Consider the following 22509-nt stretch of genomic DNA (forward strand, 5'->3'; position numbering starts at 1 on the left):
CTGGTTCTTTGTCATTCCATAACCTCATTGACCAAAAGATGGATCTTGCAATTCCAGGGTTGTGCATGAAACCTGATAGAAAAGTTGATGGTAAGTAAATTAACAATACTTGTTTAAACTCTTGGTTGCTCCTAGGCTGAAGGAGCTTTCAGGGACATTGTATGATGAATGGGAACTAACAGGTATTGAGCATGACAGACGTGCTCTTGGATGCTTCAGAGTCATGTTTGACTTCATCTTCAGAGCAGTCTAATGTGACGAAGACCTCTCACCAACTTCAGAGATAAAGCTCAAGTAAAGTCACACAGCAGGACTGGGACCCAGGATCCTCCACTTTGCCCCTCAGGCATCATTATCCCATGAGCTGACCCACCATTTAGCTTCCCCTGAGCTCAGTGGGCCCTGAATCTTCTTTATCATATGAAAAAAGTCCCCCAAATATCGTTCTATATTGGCTCCACCATGGGAAAAAATCCACTTAGGTACACTTAAGAAAGAGCGACCAAGTGAATTATAAGTGGGGACCAATACCTCTATGCTCCTATTGATAACTAAAGCATATGGTTGCTTAAACTGAGATATTCCCTTCAGCTTATTACACTCATTACCTCCTGTCAGTTAGTGTTCACCTGCTTCAATTTTACTAGAAAGTGTGAATTGCATATTTCATATATTACTTAGCAGAAGCCCACCCTGAATCATTTTGTTTATTTTTTTCTCAAAATGGCAGTTATAGAGAAGTCAAGAGGTCTTATTTGGTCTTATAAAGGATTATCTTTCTCGATGGAATGCCAAACAGAATGCTAATTAATCCATGCTTATGGTTATTCCGTATAAAGGGACACTATTCAACGTTTGGTCTTTCAGTGATACATAAACACTATCACACAAGAGCACATTTTCTCCTCCTTTTCTCCTCATGTAATCTTTGAGTGACACCTCCACTCAGCTCTGAGATCTCGGGCTGGCTGCCTTACCATTCCACATCCCACTGTCCTCTTTTGTAAAATGGGACTATCGAGTGGCTGGCGTGTGGATTTAGGGAGACCCATATGTGGTTCAGGTTCAACACTTATTATTTTAACACCTAGCACCAGAATTTCTCATTCAAAGTTCAAGGAGAGAATGTGGCACACAACACTTTGTGAAGTCTCTTGGGGGTAGAGACTCTGGGGGGAAATGTGCCTGCAAATCCAAATCAGTGAAAGTTAGCCTTAATATCCCATCTGCAAGCAAGTCAGACGAATCCGCTTTTGCTGGATGGAGGGGAAGAGCAGGGAGGCTAGAAAGATGGAGGAGGGGAAGGTTGGGTGGCACAAGGAGAGCCCTCAGTGAGATCAGAGGCCTGCTGGAGGACTCTGCAAGCTGGTGTTGCCACATGACTCCTGTGACCACATGAAGCAGGGTGGCTGCAGTTATCAGCCACTCCTCGTTGCCAGACTCACCCTTCCAGGAAGTCTTGCCCTCTCCAGGGGGTTTCCACAGCAGTGCCGTTTGCTGTCAGTGATTCAGATGCCAGCCGTTTCCTTGTTCTCCAGTCCCTCTTTGTGTGCCTCTGTTTTCACCAAGAACAGGACCTGTCCCCTGATTCACTTCTCCCAGAAGGTCCCCTTGCCCAGCAGCAGTAGTGAGCAATGCACCTTGACCGCAGATCTTGTGAGGAGACAGCAGAAGAGGTCTGTGTCGCTCAGGCCTCAGCAACAACCAAACCCATCCCAACAACGGAACACAACTTAGAAATGTGCTTTAGACACTTCTGATCTCTAAAGTCCACGACTGGGTTTATTGTCTATCTGGTCCTTTCTTCTCTGGTGGGGAGTCCAGTCTTGCTGAGTTCCCCTCAAGAACAATGCAAGTTGTTCCTTTCTTTACCTTATGCCCCAAATTTAATAATTGTCTTTTGTTATATGATACTTACCGTCGACTCAGGTCATTGATTGTAATGTATCTGAAATGCAGCATTCTCTGGTACATTGACAGTTCTCCAACAGATTCCCTATGGAAACCAGAAAGGCTGGCTTTTGAATCTTGGATGCATGTGGAGCAGAGACAGCTAGTTACAGTGGGACCCAGGTGCCAGAGGTGGTGATGCTGGGGCAAGAATATAAGGCCACTCATTACCACCTTTTCACCCCCTGGATTCCCTGGAAATAAGTGAGGGAAAGGTCAAATTTGAATCTCCATTGGGCATGGAAGAGTCAAAGTAATCTCTGAATTTCAAGAGGCTAAGAAAGTCTAATCTGAAGACAGCAACACATAACCTGGTCCATAATAGATGCTCAGTAAAAGTTAGCACCTTCAACTCCCTCCCTCCCCCTGTCATGATTAACATTGCCTTCATTCCCCACAACTCTGATAAACCAAGACACTAAGAAACCAGACCTATAGACAAAGAAATTTCCTTGGGCCAAGTTTGAAATATAGAGAAAGCCTGGGGTACATCTTCTTATTACAAGATAACACCCTCTTCTTTCTTTGAGCTAAATGGCATGATGATTCTCAATGGAATCCTCACAATTCTCTCTGGGAAGTTTGAATGCCTTCTCTAATTTAGTTGAATAGTTGTTTGGTATCGCAGAGAAACTTGTTCCTCATGGAAGAAAAATGGGTCCCTACAAGGGATTCTGGAGATCTCCTAATGTCTATCTGGGGCTCCTTGTGGCCACATGACTCACTCTGTTCCCCAAACTGCAGTCGAGGGACAGTTGGTACGCAAGCCCTCACACCACTTGCTGCTGCTCTGTTTACTGTTCCTGTATTTACATAACTGGAGCTTCCACATCCTAAATGTTTTGCAAGCTGTCATGACATGAGAAGCTAGTAATCTGCTCTATTTTGCTTGCTAACATATTTTTGACATATTTTAGCTTTTGATTATAAGATTGCATCTTTGCCTGCTACCATCTGTCTCGACTCAATGGAACTCTGGCATTTACAAAAACAGTAGGGTGTAGTATTTCCTATATACTTGAACTCTACCAGCAACACACTATTTTCAGTCTTAACCAATATGTCATGCTTTCACACGTGAAGTATGAAATGTTTGATATCTTGTGAGATCTGCCAGGGATAAGGAACGTATCTTCGCATCCAATTTGGCTGGGATGAGAAATATATTAGTGGAGAGAAAGGAGCAGTATCCAGCTTCTAAATAGAAGTGTCCCTTGATGTGGGCTCTTTCCCCCGGCCTGTGTTTGTCCCTTTATCAGCATGATTGACATCTTTTGTGCAAATACATCTTCTCTTGGACTCTGCACCCGCCCAGTGCCCAACATTCTTGAGGTATATTTTCCAGAATGAAATAGTTATCCATCCATATGTGGCAAGCAAGCACTTTCCTCCATGGTCTGTTTTTGTTTTTTGTTTTCGTTTTTCCTTTGGTTCCTATCTTTACTCATTAGGGAAAATTACTCCAGGTTTGACCCAGTAGAGTAGCTTGGTCCCTGTCTCTGCTGACAGCAGCTCAAGGACTGTGGCAACACAGAGAAACGTGACATTGTAATTCAAACAATGTGTCGGGTGGGGGGGCAAGGCCAAAAAAATGCATGGGCCTAACATGCATTTATTCAACACTGAGCTTAAATGAATTTATTATGCTCCCGGATTACACCCCATTAGGCCAAGAAGCTGTCAACTATTGACCATTTTCTTTTCTCTCCATGTTCTGACTTGAGTGTAAATATATTTGTCATGGGAATATATTGCATGCTTGGTTCAGTATATGCTCATTTCATCAGAAGGAAAGCTCTTATTATCTGTAATCACAGTCAACATCTTTGTTGCTTTAAAGAAGAGGAACAGGCTGCAGCTTGGTTACATATGTATCCCGTACCTTTTCGGATTCAGTTGTGAATGCTGTTTTAAACCTTCATTTTGAATACGGGCAGCATGATCCATTCCCAGTGCAAGACTCCATTAGTGGTAGGAACGTATTTCTCTCAGTCCTGGTGTGAACCATAGCTAGTTGGTTTTCTGTCTGGCAGCATGTGGCTGGCTGCTCAGGAGCAGCTGATTGCAGAATTTTGGTGCTAAACATGTCAACTGAAATCACTAGTGTTGATCAGACCAGAGAGGGAGGCATTTTGGACATGCAATTCCATTATCTTGAGGCTATAAATCAAGTCTGTGCTGACCTGGGTTCCAGATGTCCTTCCTCAACTGGTTCTCAAGGTCACTGTTGAGCGTGGAGAAAAGGCTGAGATTGAGTCTCCAGGTAATTGTACAGATGGTCCCTGACTTAGGATGGTTTGACTTAATGATTTTTCAACTTTATGATGGTGTGAAAGTGTTAAGCACTCAGTGTTATGACTTTGGATTTTGGATTTTTATCTTTTCTTGAGTTGCCAGTATGCAATCTGATCCTCTCTGACCATCAGCAGCAAGCCACAACTCGAGGTCAGCCGTGCAATCACAAGATTAAAAACAAACCAGGGGCCACGTTGTAACTCAGTGGTAGAGTGCTTGCCTAGCATGTGTGAGGCACTGGGTTCAACCCTCAGCACCACATAAAAAAATAAAAGAAACAAACCAAGAAACCCCATGATATTTTTCAATTTATGACAGGTTATCAGGATGTAAACCCTTGTAAGTCAAGGAACATCTGAGATGGTAAGTTGCTAGAGGGCAGGAAACTTGCTGTATCTCCTTAGCTCTCGACCCTGGCAACACTGCAGCAAGCCCATACATGGGGAAATAAGATCAACCGAGGGATAGCAGTCCAGCTCTGAATTTAGCATGTGCTTTACTGAAGTTCTAATGGGTGAAAACACTAAGGGTAGGTAAAAAAAAAGCAGAGAAAGAGATGGAGAGAGGAGACCCTCCATCCTTGGAAGATTTACAATCCAGGTAGGAAGGTAAACGAGTTTTTCTTCTTTTCAAGAAACTCAAGATGGCTATGTGTTTGTAAGGCATTCTGAGAAAGGAGATAACAGGGTAGATTGGAACTTTTTTGAGGGGGGGCAGAGTACCAGGGATTGAACCCAGTGCCTTTTAATTTTTTTTACTGAGGCAGTCTCACTACATTGCCTAGAGGCAATGCTGAGGCTAGTGTCAAACTTGTGATCCTCCTGTCTCAGCCTCTTGAGTTGCTGGGATTATAGGCATGCACCACCGCACCTGGCTTGGGACCGGTTTTTATGGAAGAGAGAGATTTGATCTGGGACAGAAGACTGAGCAGGACTGAGGAGCAAGCAGTGGAAGAAGGAAGAGTATCAAAGAGGCAGGGGTAGACAGGAGGGAACAACGTAGCAGGAAGGAAGGGATGTGCAAGGGAGAATGGTTTGACCCAACGAAACAGGTTGTGAAGCTGGATAAGGTATAAACCGGTAGGTAGAGATGGGCAAGGTTAAGGTACCCAGGAAATAAATACAGGAATATTCAGCTTTTTGTGCAAACTGACTAACTCCAGGTTCTCATAGGCAGCAGATATGGCGGGAAGGATGCTGCTGGAATTATTAGAAAGAAGTGGTGCAGGGAATCTGAGGGATAAGATGTACCACAGAAAAAGGCAGTGTGTCTGGAGTGGGACATAAATAGAGGCAGCTGGATTACATAAGGGTAATAATACTTAGCACCATCACTTTACCGTATCAGACAACTAATACACTCAGGTATTTTTGGCTATGGGTAATAATATTGAAAAACATTCTATATTTCATAAATATACTTATCCGCAAATTAAGAAGAGAAAAAGGTGTCTCAAGAAGCAAAGTCTTTGGTGTAGGCTCCACACTAGTAAGTGGCAGAAAAGGATTTGAACTCTCTCTAAGCTGTACCCAAGAATGTGGGGAGCTGATGGCCGATGGTCTGAATTGCATGGTAGAAAAATGAGGACTGGAGAAGACATGAAAAAAAAAAAAAAAGGGGGTGATGAGTGGCCACTGGAGACCTTGGAGAGCACATTTTCTGTAAAGGATATTGATGACTAAAGGATCTAGGCTTCAGGTGAGTCAGTGGCCAGGAAATGGAGGATGTGGGCACAGACCACAAAGTTGAAAAAATTTGGAGGAAAATGAAGGAAATAAATAACATAATCTTATGAGAAGGTTTCAAGGTCAAGCAAAGATTTTAAAAATTATTTTTAAAAGGGAAACCTGTGCACATTTGAAGAATGAGGAAGACACAGAAGAGTTAGAAAAAGAGGCCTTTTGTATATTGGGAGGGTTTTCAGAAGGTAGGAGGGATGGTTATAAGTGCAGGATTGACTCATAGATCTTTCCACAATGACAGAAAATGGTCTATATCCTGCATTTCCAACAGTAGCTAAGAGCCTCATCTGGCAACTGAGCACTTGAAATATTCCTACAGTGATGCTGAGGAACTGACTTTTTAAAATTTTAACTTACATGAATTAAAACAGCTACATGTTTAAATGACTAGTGACTGCCACCTTGGACAGAGCATGAGCCTTAGAAGAAAACTAAGAGTTGTGGCCACTTGAAGAAGGGAACCAAATCTTGTCTCTGACTCAGGGGAGGAGATCAGAGGAATAAGCCAGTTATGTTCATACACCAGAAAGGAAAAATGAGTTAGCCCCTACCACTGACCTTGATGTTCATTGGTTATACCTTGGTGCTAGACACACTGTTAGATCATTAGTTTTGGAGGAGCTTACCTGAGCTGTGAGACATTTGAAAATTCACATCCCAATGTAGATGCTTGGTCTGAATTGCACTGTCTGCACCTGCCGGATGAATTGAGGAATTGCCAAATCTCCCAGGGCACCAGGAATGCTCACCCTCAGCCTGTCCGCAGCTCTTGATCAAGACACTCCTTGTTCTTGTAACAGAGAGATGGGGAGGTCTCCGTGGTAGGTTTCCTGAGATAAAGACCATTTTTGAATAGGATTTTCTGGTTTCTGAGGGTCAATAAATCCTCCACTAATTTCTTAGTCCCCATTCTTCTTCCACATCCTAAGGTCACTTTGATCTGCATTATTTTAAAGCTGAAAGAGTTGATTTCCCCACAGAGGGATTTCACTGAGACTTAGTAGAAGTTTTCTCGAAGAATTTCCCTCCAGAAAAAACAGGCATGTGTCCTGTTTACCTGTAATCCACAGATTAACAAAGGAGAACCCCAAGTCGGCATCCATGTGTAGAATCTCCCATCGTTCGCGGGTGTGCCCTCCCCGAGATGGTGGCGTGTGTTGTCTGGGCTGTTTTTCATAGCCTCTGCGCTGGGAATTCAAGATGCTATACTTAGGCAGAAGTCCATGAAGGAATTAATTGATATGAGCCAGAAGTTGATTGCCATTTAAGTACTCAGCCTCCACCATTGCCAAGTTTCCCTCTTTGCAGAAAGAACTGAGCTTGCCTGCAAACTGGCTCATTCAGGATGTGAGCACAAGATGGAATTCAACCTTTAATATGCTGCAACACCTGCTTGGAAATAAAGGGGCTCTGTGCCTTTCCCCCCAAGGAGTTGACAGCTGACTTCATTACAGAGGAATCTGGCGGGAGATGGTGGTGCTACTCCTCAATCTCAGGAGGCACTCACCCAGGAATGCAGTGCCAACCAGACCTGAGCTTTGGAATCCTGCCAGAAACTCATGCTGGGGTCATTTTAATCCTAAAGCATCCCTCTTCCTTGAACTCTAGTTTTCAGTACCTTTGGTGGAAGCTTCCTTCACGCAAGGGAGGTGAGGGGCTCCGGCCTGCTGAGCTAAGTGGAGAAGCATTTGCAGGTGTTCTGTTATGGAAGCTGGATTTCTAAACTTCCTTTCTCAAGGGTTCTGTGAAGCTGCACCCAACAGGCACCAGCAGACACAAAGTCAAGGCTGCCACACTCTGTGGAGTGGAACTTGAGGGTTCACTGGAGCCCTTGTCTAAGTTCTGAAACAGCAGAGCTGCTGAGAAGCTGGGTTCAGCTTGCGGGGGCCCCTAGTAGGTCTCTGATGCCATGATCTTCCATTTGGGCTGGAACATTGGTTATACTTACCAATTTTCAAGGTGGGTTTCAACCCTGTCATTGGTTTGCATGATTTCCAAAACATATTCATCTGGCCTCTCATAGCAACATAGAATGTAACAGCTCTGACTAGCATCAGTGGATATTAACTTTCTATTAAATAATCTCTTAAAATAATCTATTTGAAATCTCAATATCCAGGAATAGCAGCAGATCATAGAGAATACATTGTTTGTGGATTACTGCTCATTCTTCAGCAAGGCAAATATGAAGGCCACAGGCCTACTTCCAAACTGCATATAGTTGCACATTTAAAACAAGGTACAATTTAAACTTATATAGCAAAAATCAGATTATTATTTTTTCAGATTATTATTTTAAAGCATCACTTAAAAAAAAAAAGTTGGAATTAGAAAAAAAAAATTAATAGTTGGACGCCAGAGGTCAAAACTGGCAATCTGAGTCAGGCCTGGCCTGAAAGTACATCTCATATGGTCGACACAGTGGGGGTCAACTGTTTGAATTGTTAAAAAATGGCATAGGTTGCCAACATTTGGAAACTGGAATGTAGCATATAACCCCCTGGGTTGCTGGCTTCTCTTGAGACCCAGGCAATATGGCACCAGGGGCCCCCCTTCCCTGCAGGCCCCAGGAAGGGCAGGTGAGTTGGACATTGACTCTCCAGGCTACCAGAGGTCCCACTGGGCCAGATTTCTCACCAGCTGAGTTAGTAGTCCCTGAACCAGGTCAAACTGTGGGCTTCTGGGTCATTAAATGATGCCTCAGTTTCTAAAAGGTGATATTGAGGGAAGCATGCTTAAGGTCCATGATACTTTTCCTACTCCTCAACATTATTTTAAAACTTCTGTCTTAAGTCCAATACATTCCCCTGAGAAGGCAAGTTTGGCTCAGTGGGTCTCATGCTTGGCCACCTTGGAGTTACCTGGGGAAGCTGTGGATGCCTGGCTTGCACTCTAGCCAATAAATTTTCTGGGTTGAGATTCAGGGAATGTAATTTTTAAAAATCTTTCTGTAAGAAAGACTTTTCTCTTGGGGAGCTGATACATTTCTTTCTTTCTGTTTACTTTCTCTCCTTTTACTGCTGGGAAGCTCCAAGTCAAGACTGCAGCTTAAACAGTGGAATGTTTCAGTGGATTTCTTCCCCTCTGACTATAGGATGCTGACTTTCTATAATGTTTTGCTGATCTTTATTTTCAGCTCCTTTTAATCCTTAGAGAACGAGGTGGATTAAGCAAGGTAACCTGTCAGAGGCTGGAATGACCGTTCCAAGCTCTGTTCAGTATACATGATCCAAAGAAAGATAGCTTGCAAGGAGGAAGGCCCCTGCTAACCATGGACTATTGTGGTCAATGATGATCAACCAACTATCTGGAGCAGATAATGCTCAGCCTTTCTGGCCTCCCAGTTTTGTCTGGAAAGGCGGAACCCTGCCTGTGTGGAGCAGCCTGAAGGCTAGTAGTGGGAACCCACTCAGAATGGTGAGCTCTGCCTCTCTTGCTTCCAAGAATGTCAAATCCTGGTGTTGACCTCAAGTCTGGGAAGCCTTTGAGAGGCAAAAGGGCTAAAGGCAACTTGGGATCCATCCCTGGGCTAACACGACCACCTGCTTTCCATAAATACAGAACAGCTTACTTTTAGTAAAATATAACCCACTCATTAATAACCAAAGTTTTAAAGCTTTTAAAAAAACTCATTATTAAGTGTGGCTCTTTCATTTTAAGTGCAAAATCCTGAATAGATGAGAGATCTTAATTTTTTTTTAAATAGAGCTGTGTATTTTAATTATGGATGTACTTGCACATTCTCAGCATACTTCATTATTTATGTATGCTGGTGAAAAAGCTGTTTAATTAAATAGCCATGCTCGCAATCCATTGTGAAACGTATAGATACAGGTTTTCCTAGCATGAAAAAGTTAAATGCGCAGACATGCCTGCATGCACATGCATGCACACACACACACACATACACACACACACACACACACACACACACACAGAGCATGCTGGCAAGTGTATATACTCTAATCATTACCAAGAACTTATTTCAAAATGATCTTAAATTTGACAGTATTTTTTATATTGGAAACCAAATGAATAGTGTAATGTGCACTATTGCTTGATTATTCACACTAACACATTAGCCTAACTTGGAAATGAAGTGGAGTATGTTTCTCAAAGTGTGGCCCAGCCACTAGCAGCATCAGCATTATCTGGCAACTTCTTAAAAAGGCACATTTTTGAGCCCTACTGAGTCTGCAGCTCTGGGAATTGGGTACAGTGCCCCAGGATGTAATAAGCCCTCCAGGGGAGTCTCACCCAGGCTGAGGTCTGAGAATCACAGAATGAGAATTAGCTTGGGGTGCTGGTGATGTCACTTTCAAGGACAGGTCTCCTGGTGATAAGTGATCACAATAAATTCAATTGGTTTATACTGTATAGTTTTCTTACCAAAAATGTACTATGAGGATTCTTACCTGTTTAAGGTTAAAGATCTGTTTGAGATCTGCAGAGTTGAAAAGGGTCAAAAGACTCATAAGTGGGTTAGTTATTTTAAGCATGATGATGGATGATTTTTGACTAAACACATGTATCAGGGTCTAATGTACACATTGCTATTACTCTCCTTCAGAAAATACACAAAATCTCTGCAAGTAGAACTCATCATAATTCACCATTTTTATGGCAGGCTGTGGTGACAGTCATTTTCCAGAGCCACCCCATGCGTGTGTGAAGGCGTGATGACCAAGTTCTGTCACCTTTCCTGGCCAAGGTGATCCAAGGCCAGGAGGTGAAGCCATTTGGAGAAGACCGCCATTGGGATTGGTGCCAGAACCATAACTAACAGCCATCTGACTCCCTCTCTGTGCTTTGTCTTCTGAACAATGCTGCTTCTTAAGTACACATAAGCCAAACTGCCTCTCAAATTGCAGCCATCTACTTTGAGTTCAGATTTGCACAGCATGACATGAATTGGGCTGCAAATTATGCAGAAACAGCCATCACATCCATCTGTGATGTCAGAGTCCTCAAGAACATCGTGACCCGTTAGTATCTAAGAGAGTGGAAGGAGACTGGGTTTGATTCCTTCCCTGTGCAGTATGATGAATATCCTTCCAGCTGCATTTGGCCCAGTGTGAAAAGGTTAAATATGATTGAGGTTATGCCTGAGATATGCTCAAGAGCAGGTTTCATATCCAAGGGTGCAGGCAAATTAGATTTTTTTAAAAATGATAGAGTAACTAGAAAAAGAAAACACACAAATACACTCATACCTAATGGTAAACTGAATTTATTTCCTCTTGGAAAACAATTCCAGTAATCTCCAGGTTCAGACCGCAGAGTAAACATTAATAACAGTAACATACAGGTTAGTTCAACTGATTCAAGAATTTGGCTGTGTGAATCATTAAGGAAAACCTTGAACACTCAAAGCTTCAAATGTATCCAGGAAAAAAAAAAATTCTTTGACAGTCTACATAACAACTATTGCATATATAGTGATGCTACCTGTCACATCGCAAGGCTTACAAATATATATACGGGCCGTATCCAGCTTGGGGTTCTGTTCTGTGAGAAACATCTCTCGTGGTTTGCAAGAATCTTCAGCAATAAAAAATAGTCTTGGATTTTAACTGTTGATATACCAAAAGAGAAATTCTAGGCTTAAGTGTAAATAAAAGGAAGTCCAACCATAGTCCCATGAGTAATAGTTGTTTTTAATCTGTCTTCCTTGAAAATACTTTCTCTTAAGCCATCTTACTCACTTTTTTAAATCTTGCCTGAATAGGGCCCAAGTCCACTTGTCTTTATAAGACCATTTTAGTATCAGACGACATAATACATGTGCAACACTTTATATACAAGGAGTCTATCCGGTGCTCAAAAGTTCAAACACATGAACATCCAACAGTTTTGATAATACAAGTTTTATGGTACAATACAATGTTCTGAATAATATACATTAACAATGAAAGTTTCGTGCAAAGAGTAAAACATGTTCCCTTTTTGTGCCACAAAAGTAATTCTCCTTGAGAGACTGTACTTGCACTAACTGCTGTGTTGGGTCATCGTATGATTCTGTAAAGGAAAAAAAAAGAAAGAAAGAAAGGGGAAAAAATACTTGAGTGATTTTATTTTCATCAGAGCAAGCATAGATAAGTGCCAATAGATTTATATGACATGAAACATGTCTAAGCACACCGATGCTTAGGTGTTCCTGGGGCATTACCTCCTCACTGCCCCCAGGGAGGCTCAGACCAGGCCAATCCTAAGCCTGACTGGGGTGGGACCAGGTGCAGGGAAGCTCTCCCCTGGGAGTACCAGGAGGAAGATCAAAGCCAGAGCCTGGAAGGGGAGATCTTGGTGGCAACCGTTTCCTTTTCTCTGCCTGTGCTATGCCTTCCCACAATTCCCTCCACTTTCCACCATTTCTACTTGTCAAACCATGGCCCATTTTTCAAAGACCAGAGTAGCGCCATTTTAACAGTTTTCTGTAGGTTTGTATATTCCTATTGATTAATATGCCTTGGTTCTACCCTCTCCTAGATGATGAGCATCTTGACAGTAGGGACTCATCTGTCCCTGACTATGAACACGGAAGGCAAGAGCTACCTGGACAATGATGGATGGGGGAAGCGTCTCCAGTCCCTCTCCTGAGGGTGTTCTGGGAACTGTGGCTGCCTCATGGTTCAGAAGCAGCTCTCTGTAACTTCCTGGTCCCCAGATGCTATATTTCCTCTGTGCTGTAGTTTGTTCCTCTCTTCAGCACCCACCCTAGCGTGTCCCCTTCCTGAGTGAACAAGCTCTTTTCAAATTGTGAGGAAGCAACTCGGACACCTGGGCCAACATCCAAGCCAGGAGGGTGAAAAGTGTGTAAGCAGGCTCCAAACGCAGGCAGGCCAGTAGGATAGCCCCCCTCCTGCTTGGAGGACGGCGACAGGCCCTTGGGGGTTCATCTAGAGTCTAAGCTGGAGATGGCCAGACTTCCACCCTGCCCCTCTGACTTTTCTGGGCCATGTTCTCCTGTTGTTCACATTGAACACACTCCCCACCCCCTTCTGATCAGAACCTTGAAGCTGAGCTTGGAATACAAATACTTCATGCTCATCAAGCTTAGAACTCCTCCCTCCTTTCTCTGACTTCCTTCTATCCTTTATATGCACCCATCACAGGTCTGGTCTCATGGTCGACTGCAGGCCTGGGTCTTGGCCTTTGTCAGTAATTCTGATGTTTGTTCATTTATTCACCCTTCATAAGCGTCTGTGGAATGCTTACCTGGACAGCCCACAGCACCCAGTGCTCAGTAAAGATCTGGTCAACTGAGTGACAACACAAAGGCTACTGAAGAGAGAGGCCTGGTCCCTGCCATCATGCTTTCAAAGTGCTCCAGAAGGAAGCGGTGGGCACACTGTGGTCAAGCCACATGGCAAAGAGTATTTTAGAAAGGAATGAAGGCAAATCCTGGCTACATCTAAGCTGGCCTAGCCACTGGGGAAGGCTTTGCAGCAGGGACAGCACACTGACATTGTCATTGAGGCTGCAAACATGAGAAGGGGCTGCGGAGGAGACTCTCCAGGCCCAAGGACCCATATGAGAAAAGGTAATGAAGCAAGAACATGCACGGTATGTGTGGGGAGCCCTGCAGCTCGCTCAGGTTGGTTGAAATCTTCTAGAGTGTTCTCAATCAAGTGTACTTAAGGGAAATAAAGATGGAGGGTAGTTTGAGGAAAGATGATGATGAGCCTTATAAACCTTGCTAAGGAGTTCAGTCTTGGTCTTACGGGTGAAGAGGGGCTGCTGGCATAATTGAAGCAGAAAGCTTTGTCTTCGAGATCTTTTCAAACCCCTGACTATAACAAGCCAACTGCCTGCTGCTCAGGAAATGCAGGCTGAGTGACCCAGGGCTTGGTGGCTGATGTTTGCCCAGCTCTTCCTTTCCTTTTTTCAGAATTAACTTATTTGTGAAGGAGATGGATAATGGGAATATGCCTCCTTCCCACTGTGAGAACCACTATCAATAGTGGACAACTAGGACTGTCTGTGGAGACCCTGCCATGACCCTTAGTAGGGCTGGAGAAAAAAAAAAAAAAAAAAAAGAAAAGAAAAGGCAAAGAAAAAAATGACCAGGAACATCACTAGTGATGAGGAAACTTTATTTTATTTTCTTATTTAAAACGTACCTACTTTGATTAACTAGTACTGGTCTCAAAGTACATTTGGCAGTAAACTATTTTAATGCAAACTCTTTTACCTCTGTATTGATTTCAATATGTCTGAAAAGTATTCAGAAGGCATACTCAAATTACTGATGAGAACAAATAACTTTCCTATTTCCTTAAAAATCAAAGCAATTGTGATGAGAGGTTTATAAACAGTAAAAAATTTAAATACTCAAAACACACTCTTAGATTTCTCATACCTTTTGCTATCCCAAAGTCAATTTTGATCTTACAGAAGGGTTTTTACTTAAAAGAAAAAAAAAGAATCATAAAAACTAAAGAAGTACAAGAAACTATGGCACTAGTTATATCTAATATACTGACAGAATAATGGGTGATTTTTTTATCATAATCAATGTAAAAAAGAAATCAATTTAATAACATCATTTTTATATTGAAATCTGTTAATGTGAATAAAATTCATTCTTTTTATTTTTTCCTATTACCTACAATAGACATAGGCATTGTTTTTAATATTTAACAACAGCACTAAATATTTACATGTGTGTATATATGTGTGTATGTGTACATATATATATATATATATATGGTATGCATATGTGGGTATATAGTAATCAGGTATTTTTGAACGTTGAAGTGTTTACAGAGGATGCTCCATTTTTCCAAAGGACTCAAGGGATTAATACAGGATGACAATAGAACTTCTCCAGCATTTTTTAATGTGCCTATATTGAAATATTGCAAATCATGTGCTTAAAATAAATTGTCCAAATAGTTGAGTCTTTAATCCTAAACTAAAGCCATACAGGTCTCTTCAGAGGTGCAAAGAACTGAGCAAATTTGCATACATATATGTCACTTATTGCAACAGACTGAAGTCCCTTCTATGTAGGAGTGAAGGAATTATGCTCCACATATGAGAGACAGGAATACAAATCATTTGCAAGAAGGACTAGAGTAGGGCATGTGAAATACAAGCTTATACAAAACTAAAGATCCCTGATATAAGTAACATCAAAGTAGGGAAACTGGCATGTAGACACAGGGTCCTTTTGTTGTGGAGATGCGTGCACAACCTTGAGGCCCCTTAGCCTCATTTTTCTTTGCTCCAGTCTAATGGAGAGCCATTGTGGTCCTGGCTCTCCACCACAACAGTGACTATCATGGTGGGAAGGAGACATGTTCCCAGAGGTCCTTTGGAAATAGGTATATTTGTGTTTGGGAGGCAAAAAAATCCCAGATGACTTTGCTCCATCCTCAAGGGCTGCCCTCATTGCCTTTGAGCGTCCCTGGGGATGTTTTTGCTCTGCTTGCTTTATTCCAAGCCCTTAAACATATGCAAGGTCTCATTTCACTCTGAAGGAGGAATGGTATGTCTGAGCCACACAGTTTACCCAACTGGCCTGTAGGTGTGGCAGAGAACAGATGCCAAGTCACAGTCTCCAGACGTGGCTGGAGATCCTCTTGGAAGACAAACAAGTTGCTTCATGAGAGTGATCAGTGATTTTCGTGTTTTGAAAAAAAAAAAAAAATCATAGACATTCATTTATTTAGAAAGGGAGCTAAGAAGCAAGAGGAAAGATAAAATGTAGGCAACAGAAGCACTGAGCTGAAAGAGAGGGCAAGCTCTGAGGCATGGCCTGTGCTTGCCCTGGCTACCGGCCATACCGCAGAGCCAGTCCCAAGACACTGAGGACACAAACGTGCACAAGCGAAGTGGGAAACCTGCTGCCAGGCCTTCCCCGAGCAGCCTTCCCGGTGCAGGAGTTTTAGCTCTTCAGGTCTGGGGGAAACCACTCCACTAGAACAAAGCAGTGGGTAATCTCACCAATTTTACACAGCAATTCACAGTCCCCAAAGTACTTTAATGCAATGACAGGTTATGAGAAAAAATATCTGTTCCAATGAAGGGAAAGTGTTTTACATAATCGAGAAGAACATCAGTGCAACATTGGTGGAGGTGGGGGGTGATGACAGAGAAGGAAGTGGAAGAGAAGGAAACTTCTGTAATCCCACAGAGAGCCATATTCTACTCTGCAAAAAGCCATCTCCTGGAGACCCCATGTCTAAGTAACTGAAAATTGCAAACCATTAATCCCAGTTATGAACAGTTGTTTTACACGAGGGGGGTTCGTGTTTAAAGGGAAAAAAATCAAATCCACAACACACCTTAAAGCTTTAAAGAAGATCCATCTAGGTATGATACTTAATAGCAAGGTTTCAAAAACACTCTAAAGGGCCCCATTTGGAAGGAGTATGCTCTATTTTTTTTTTTCTTTCTCTGTAAATGTGAAATTAAACTTAGGAAGCTAAAAAACAGACGAGGGCCTTAAAAATTCCCTTCTAGCACCATGTATTTCTTTTTTAAATATGAGATGCCTTCCATTTTATAAGACTGGAATTCTCATCTTGGGCTTGGCACTCTAACAAATGATTAATTCAGCCTCCTCCTCTCTGAGAGCTGACCACATTTACTGGTCAAACGGTTTAATCCTATTTTCTATGCAAGCCAAGAAAAATATTTTTAAATAAAAATAAAACCCCATGATCCTCTGAAACTGTTCACCTTGCAATCTTGATCTGCTCCCGTTTCCCTGACATCTTGATGTGAATTTGAATTTTTGCGCCTACAACAGTGATGAAGTTAAGCTTTGGAGGAAAGCCGGGGGGGCATCTACCTTTCCAGGACTGAAAAAATTAAATTTCCACCCCCAAAAGTTGTGCCCACAGATTGCTCTGACTTTTTCCAATTCTTTGGCAGAGACCACGTCTCGTCTGTGCTTTGTAACTCTCTGTTGGCATCGTCAAAATGTTAAGTGGCAGTGGTAATAAAAATAAAAACAGCGTTTGAATGGGAGTTTTGTGAAATCTGTTGATTCAAAGATGTTAATCATTTTTACCATGACTTGTCTATTTATAGGCTTTTGTTTCAGACAAATTCTGACAAGCTTTTAAAACTAGGAAAAAGAGCCAGCATGCTATTTTAAAAAGGAACGAAAAAAAAAAAAAAAAAAAAAAGAAAAAAAGAAAACCAAATAAGCTCTCCACTAATTCACTGTGCCATTAGACTCTCAAATTTAAACTGCAGTTATATTCAATTTAAATGAGATGTTTTCGAACCAGATGAAATAGTAGGCCACTGTGGCTCAGAAACAATGAAAGGCGGGAAGAAATATAAAGATTAAATGTGGCTGTTCCTTTCAACAGATGGTGACAGCACTGTAGCAGCATGTTATTTTTTCTTTAGTTGAAGAACACAAACATCCGTAATCAATCATCACTGATTAACTAATTATATCACCCTTCCTTTTATCACTTGGGTTGGACCTTTATCTATAAACATGGAGGATAATCAGTCTGCTCTTATTTTTGGAGAAGCATATTCCGGTTCACGTACAGTTATGTGGTTTACAGGCTGCAAAGAGAATTTCTACATTACTGTCAACCTTTAAGCACTACGGCTTTTTTTTCTTTTTTCCATTTTTTATTTTATTTTATTTTTTTCTTTAAACAAAAGCAATTGGTTTCCAACAGGCTGGATAATAAGTCTTTTGACCTGCATTCTTCTTTGACCCAGTAAGGTCACCCTTGTGCTCGGGCATATAGCTGACTTAGGAAATGCCTGCAAGTCCTACATTTCATCTTCTGCCCACTCAAAATAAAGCTTTCTTTAAATGTGTCTGTACGGGTCCCTGAAGGCCAAAGAGGCATCCCTGTAGTGGGCAATGGAGGGACAGAAGCTGCTGCCTTTATTAATGAATGCAGACCATTATGAGTCTGGCTGGCTCCTTCCCTGTTCCCAGAAGCATATACTGTACGTGACTTAAAATGCTAGAATATTGACACAAAGCGAGCCGGGCACCCCTAAGGAAAATTACTCCTTGGATATAATGTAGGCTCGTAACAGCTATTAGAGTACAAAATAAAACCCTCCGGGATCAGACTGACATACACCGCATTCTACCTAGTCCTCAAACATTAGAAGAATTTCTTTGTGGAGGCAATCTCAAGGACAGCATTAAACTGACTTTTGTAGCAATCTGCAACAGCTTTTTGGCTTAGAGCTTTTAGTACTAAATCTCTGGTTTGAATCAATATAAGTACTATATCTTCTACATTAATCAATACATTTGGTTCAATACATGTTCTATTAAATTATACTTTCTAATCAAGATTTTTACATTTCTACCCTCTCTCTTTTTCATTCCCAACTTCTTCCGCTAGTAAAATAGTTTAAAAAGTGTATACAGCTAATGATGACAGGATACTGAGTTTTTCCCCTGTACATTCGAGAAAAAATAGTCACAAAGGCAAAGTATCTTAATAAGGTCAACAAAATGAGAATGTTAATAAATTAGCATTTTCAAAGTCTATACTATTACAAAAGTACTCATACTTTTAAAATTAGTTAAAAGGAAACCTCTATGAAGTGTCATTAGGAATGTTCTAAAAATTACATGGAAGACCTAAGTCACCCAGAGTTCCATTTATCCCCCATTTTGCCACCCTGAAGTTTCCACTGCCCACTATCAGCCTCTGGCTGCAGAGATTTTGGGTAATTGTGTTTTCATAGGTCTTACCTGGTAAGCACAGGGAAAGTACACCTGGACGTGAACATTATGTGGACACAATGTATTTTCATGAGACATGTTATAGTTCAATGAATATTCTTTAAAAGATAAATGTCATTTTCCCAAAGTGGGTTGAAAATTAAAAATAAATAAATAAATAAATAAATAAAAGAAAAATCCTAACACATAGCATATTTCTCATATCCAGGGAAGTCAATTCATGATTTTTACATTTGAAGAATTTACTAGAATGAGGTTCTATTCTTTTATTATGACAGAGCAGTGGCATTTCTGAAATGTCTGTCATGATAGGCTTTTGCCCCTCTCCTTAATGCCGTGAATGTTGCATTTATGATCATGTTTGCACTGACAGAATTTCCCTCTTTATTTTTTCATATGGTAATGTCATCACCATGAACTTACAGAGACACTGATGCATTTTCTTTTGACATTTAACAGTTCACATGGGCTTGGGCTGACATCTCAAAGCTTTTTCTGGGTGACACTAAACTATATTAAAGCAAAAGGTGAAATGGCATCATCAGAAGTGATCAGAAAAATAGAAGATACTAAAGACAGAAAAGGACAATTAGGTTGTTTAGTTTGTCCCTCTGCAAAAAACAGAATTGTCCTGTGAAGTTCACACTCTAGGGCAATTTTAAATGATTCTGGCAATGAAATTTCCAACACACTTCCCAGAGGAAATGACTTCATATTCTAATAAACCTCACCGAAGGACATTGTCGTCGTTGTTGTTGTTCTCTGCACACTTATGTTAATAAGCCCAGGAAAGGTGATCTGAGATACTCCTGCAATATGTGGACATTGGCATGTTACTGTGTTAATTCAGGAGCCTTGACCATGTACCCATATTATAAAATTCTTCTATCTCAACTATTGTCCAAGTAACCCATTGGACAATCCAGAAACTATTTCCCAGTCATTACACAAAACACATGCCATTTATGTGCTGGGTTTTAGATGAGTCTGAAAACGATTGTCGAGAAGAGCTGACAGGGTTTCCCAACTTCAGCACTACTGACATTTGGGGCTGGTCAATTATTGATTTGGGGCTAGGTGGGGGGTGGAGGTAGAAAGTTGTGTCCTGGGCACTGTGGGATGCTTGGCAGCTTCCCAGGCCTCCACAACACACCAGTGACACTTCCATACTTGTGGCAACCATTAATGTCCCCAGATATTGTCACATATGTTCTGGTGGGAAAAAAAAAATCATCACTCTCAACTTTTGAACTACTGCCTTATTATACTGTGTGAAAAACGTTTGTGTATGAATGAATGACAGCTTGGTGATGAGGAAAGGTTTGCATTCAAGGAATTTGAAGTATCTACAGGGAAGACTGGTCTAAGCAGAAAATAGAAAGGTGGATCTGTGCAGTTTGCTGAGTAGCTCTAACTAGGATTTCTTGGTATTGACCTGTCTTGTCACCGATAGGTTTTCCAAGATAATATTAAGAGGTCAGAAACAAGAACAGGTGGGGCTAGGGAAAACACACAATTGTTTTGAATTTTCTTTGTGATGAAAACACATGGAACTTGGGGTGTGGCTTAGTATGCGGCTTAGTCTTCACTCTATGACTGAAGACTTAAATAAGACTTAAGACTAACGACTTAATAAGGACTCCCCCACCTTAATAAAATAAAAGCATTGCAAAGGGACATATATACGCCACCTGGGACTGTACTGCATGGTGTTTGGAAGCATAGTCATAGGGTGAGAGCAGGTAATTATCCAGAAACAGTGGAAAGGATTTTTTGAGATATATAATAAGTGGTACTGTTGGGTGAGGAACCACACTCGCCAGAAATGTTCACTCATTCAGCAAAATTCTTAGTCCTTTTACACACGATTGGTGAATAAAGAAGGTACATTTTAATGGAAATTAACCAATGCCACTTTAGAAATATTGGCAATTCAATAATACATAAAGGGATGATGCACATATTAAACTCTGGAAATTAGAATTTAGGGTATGGAAACAAAAATGTACTTTGAAAGAAATACAGAGCTTCCACCTTCAATTTGTCGGTCCGGGTTCAACTGCAGGAGTAACTGCACCTGTCAGTAATGCAGCAGAGAAAGACTTGGTTTCTGAGCTGAGAGGGATCTCACAATATCTGGTGCGGTATCTCATTTTCTAGACCAGAGTTGAAGCCAACTTTCAAAGTCTTCTGGCTAGTCCAGCACTGAGTTGGCTTCAGACATGAAGTCGCTGTTGAATGACCCTGTTGGCTGTGTTCCAGTTTCAGAGCTGTGCCAACTGCAGAGTTGAGGGGTGCTCACCACTACAGCCCCCGCCTCCTCCCAGGTGAGACAGGGAGCTCTGGGACACAGAGCAAGGGCCCGTCAGCTTCTGTGGGTCTATGAGTTTGGATCTCAGAGGAGTTTCCCTGCTTGGTGCTGGAGAAATGAGGGGGAGGAGGGAAGAAGGGAATGAATAGAGAAAATTTTAACATGAGCAAAACCAGGGTGTGGTGGTGCATGCCTGTAATCCCAGTCACTCCGGAGGTTGAGGTAGGAGCATCAAGTTTGAGTGGAGCCTGGGCAACTCAGTGAGTCCCTGTTTCAAAAGATGAAAAAGGACTGAGGTTGTAGCTTAGTGGTAGAGTGCCCCTGGGTTCAATCCCCAATACCCCCAAAAAACACAGGAGCACAGCTGAGAGTCCCAGAGAGCAGAAGACAAGAGACTTCTTAGGAATTGAATGTGGTGAGGCTAAAGATCCATCAATCTGTGCAGAGAGGCAGGCCATCTGATGTTGGCAAGGGCCTATGTCTGCCACATTTTGCTTTTTAAACTTTGTTTATACAATATCCATCCTATTTGAAAAAGTCCATGATGATTTACAGCGTAGCAAGAACACCAGTTAATCAGCAGAGCCCTAGTCCAATGTGAGTCTTCAGGAGCCGTAGCAAAGACTAATTATTTGAATAGTACAATGCCCAAGTTGCAAATGTAGAATAATTCTTAGTATTTTGACAATTAAACATTATAGAGAAATAAAACAAACCACTTGTCCACCTACTTCAAGAGGACAAATTGCACTGTTGGGTCATATACGGGAAATGTGAGCATTAGAACAGTTCCATTTTCCATGAAAAACTTAAAAGAGCAGTAAAATTTCAGTTGCAAACTGACCCCTGTTTTGCATATGGGACAGGCTTGAAAAAATTTCCCCCTTTGGGAGCTCACAATAATACATACTATCTACTGTATGGAAATGTTTTTTAAAAAGTGCCAAACTGGAAGAACAAGCTAAAAAATGCAAAATGGCCACTGGGAAATACATTAAAAGTACAAAGTTGATTTTTAAAAGATGACAATATATTGAACAACTTGTTTACCTGCACGGAGCCAACAGTAAATTTAAATCAAACTCTATAAAGACAGCAAAGAAAAAGTGAGAGAGGCCGGGGTACATTCTGCTCAGATTCTGGAACTGCAGGATCCCAGCATACTGTAGGACAGAAGGCTTTGATAGGCAGTACTGTCTAATAAGATATTCAGGGATTAAGTCAGTGCTTCACAGACAGATGTGTCCATGTGCCAGTTGTTGCTAAGCTTTAATTTTTTCCCCTGTAATGTTTAATTTATCACACTGGCGCTTTCTAAACTAGAACATCTGTAAACAAGGTTAAGAATGACCTCCTTCCAATTTTACATCCATGAACAGTGCCCCTTCTTCGTGCTCTAATTTTAGATACCTTAAAGATAAATAAATCTGTGGAAGGAAGAAAAAAAAAAGAGAAGGCTTGTCTGATGCTGTAATGTGTTCATCTTGGGCGAATACAAATTTCCTCTCTGCCAGGCTCTC

General features: G+C 41.5%; 1 protein-coding gene across 1 annotated transcript in view; it reads right to left on the minus strand.

The window, feature by feature from the left end:
* Nucleotides 1-11199: 11199 nt before the first annotated feature.
* ZNF521 (zinc finger protein 521) overlaps nt 11200-22509 on the minus strand; it is a 270355-nt gene continuing 259045 nt past the window's right edge. The window contains 1 exon segment of the mRNA XM_079108749.1: nt 11200-12005. Within this exon segment, the coding sequence (XP_078964875.1) occupies nt 11976-12005 (30 nt within the window). The 3' untranslated portion in view covers nt 11200-11975.

This window comes from Sciurus vulgaris, assembly GCF_902686455.1.
Source record: "Sciurus vulgaris genome assembly, chromosome: 13".
In the NCBI taxonomy this organism is placed as follows: domain Eukaryota; kingdom Metazoa; phylum Chordata; class Mammalia; order Rodentia; family Sciuridae; genus Sciurus; species Sciurus vulgaris.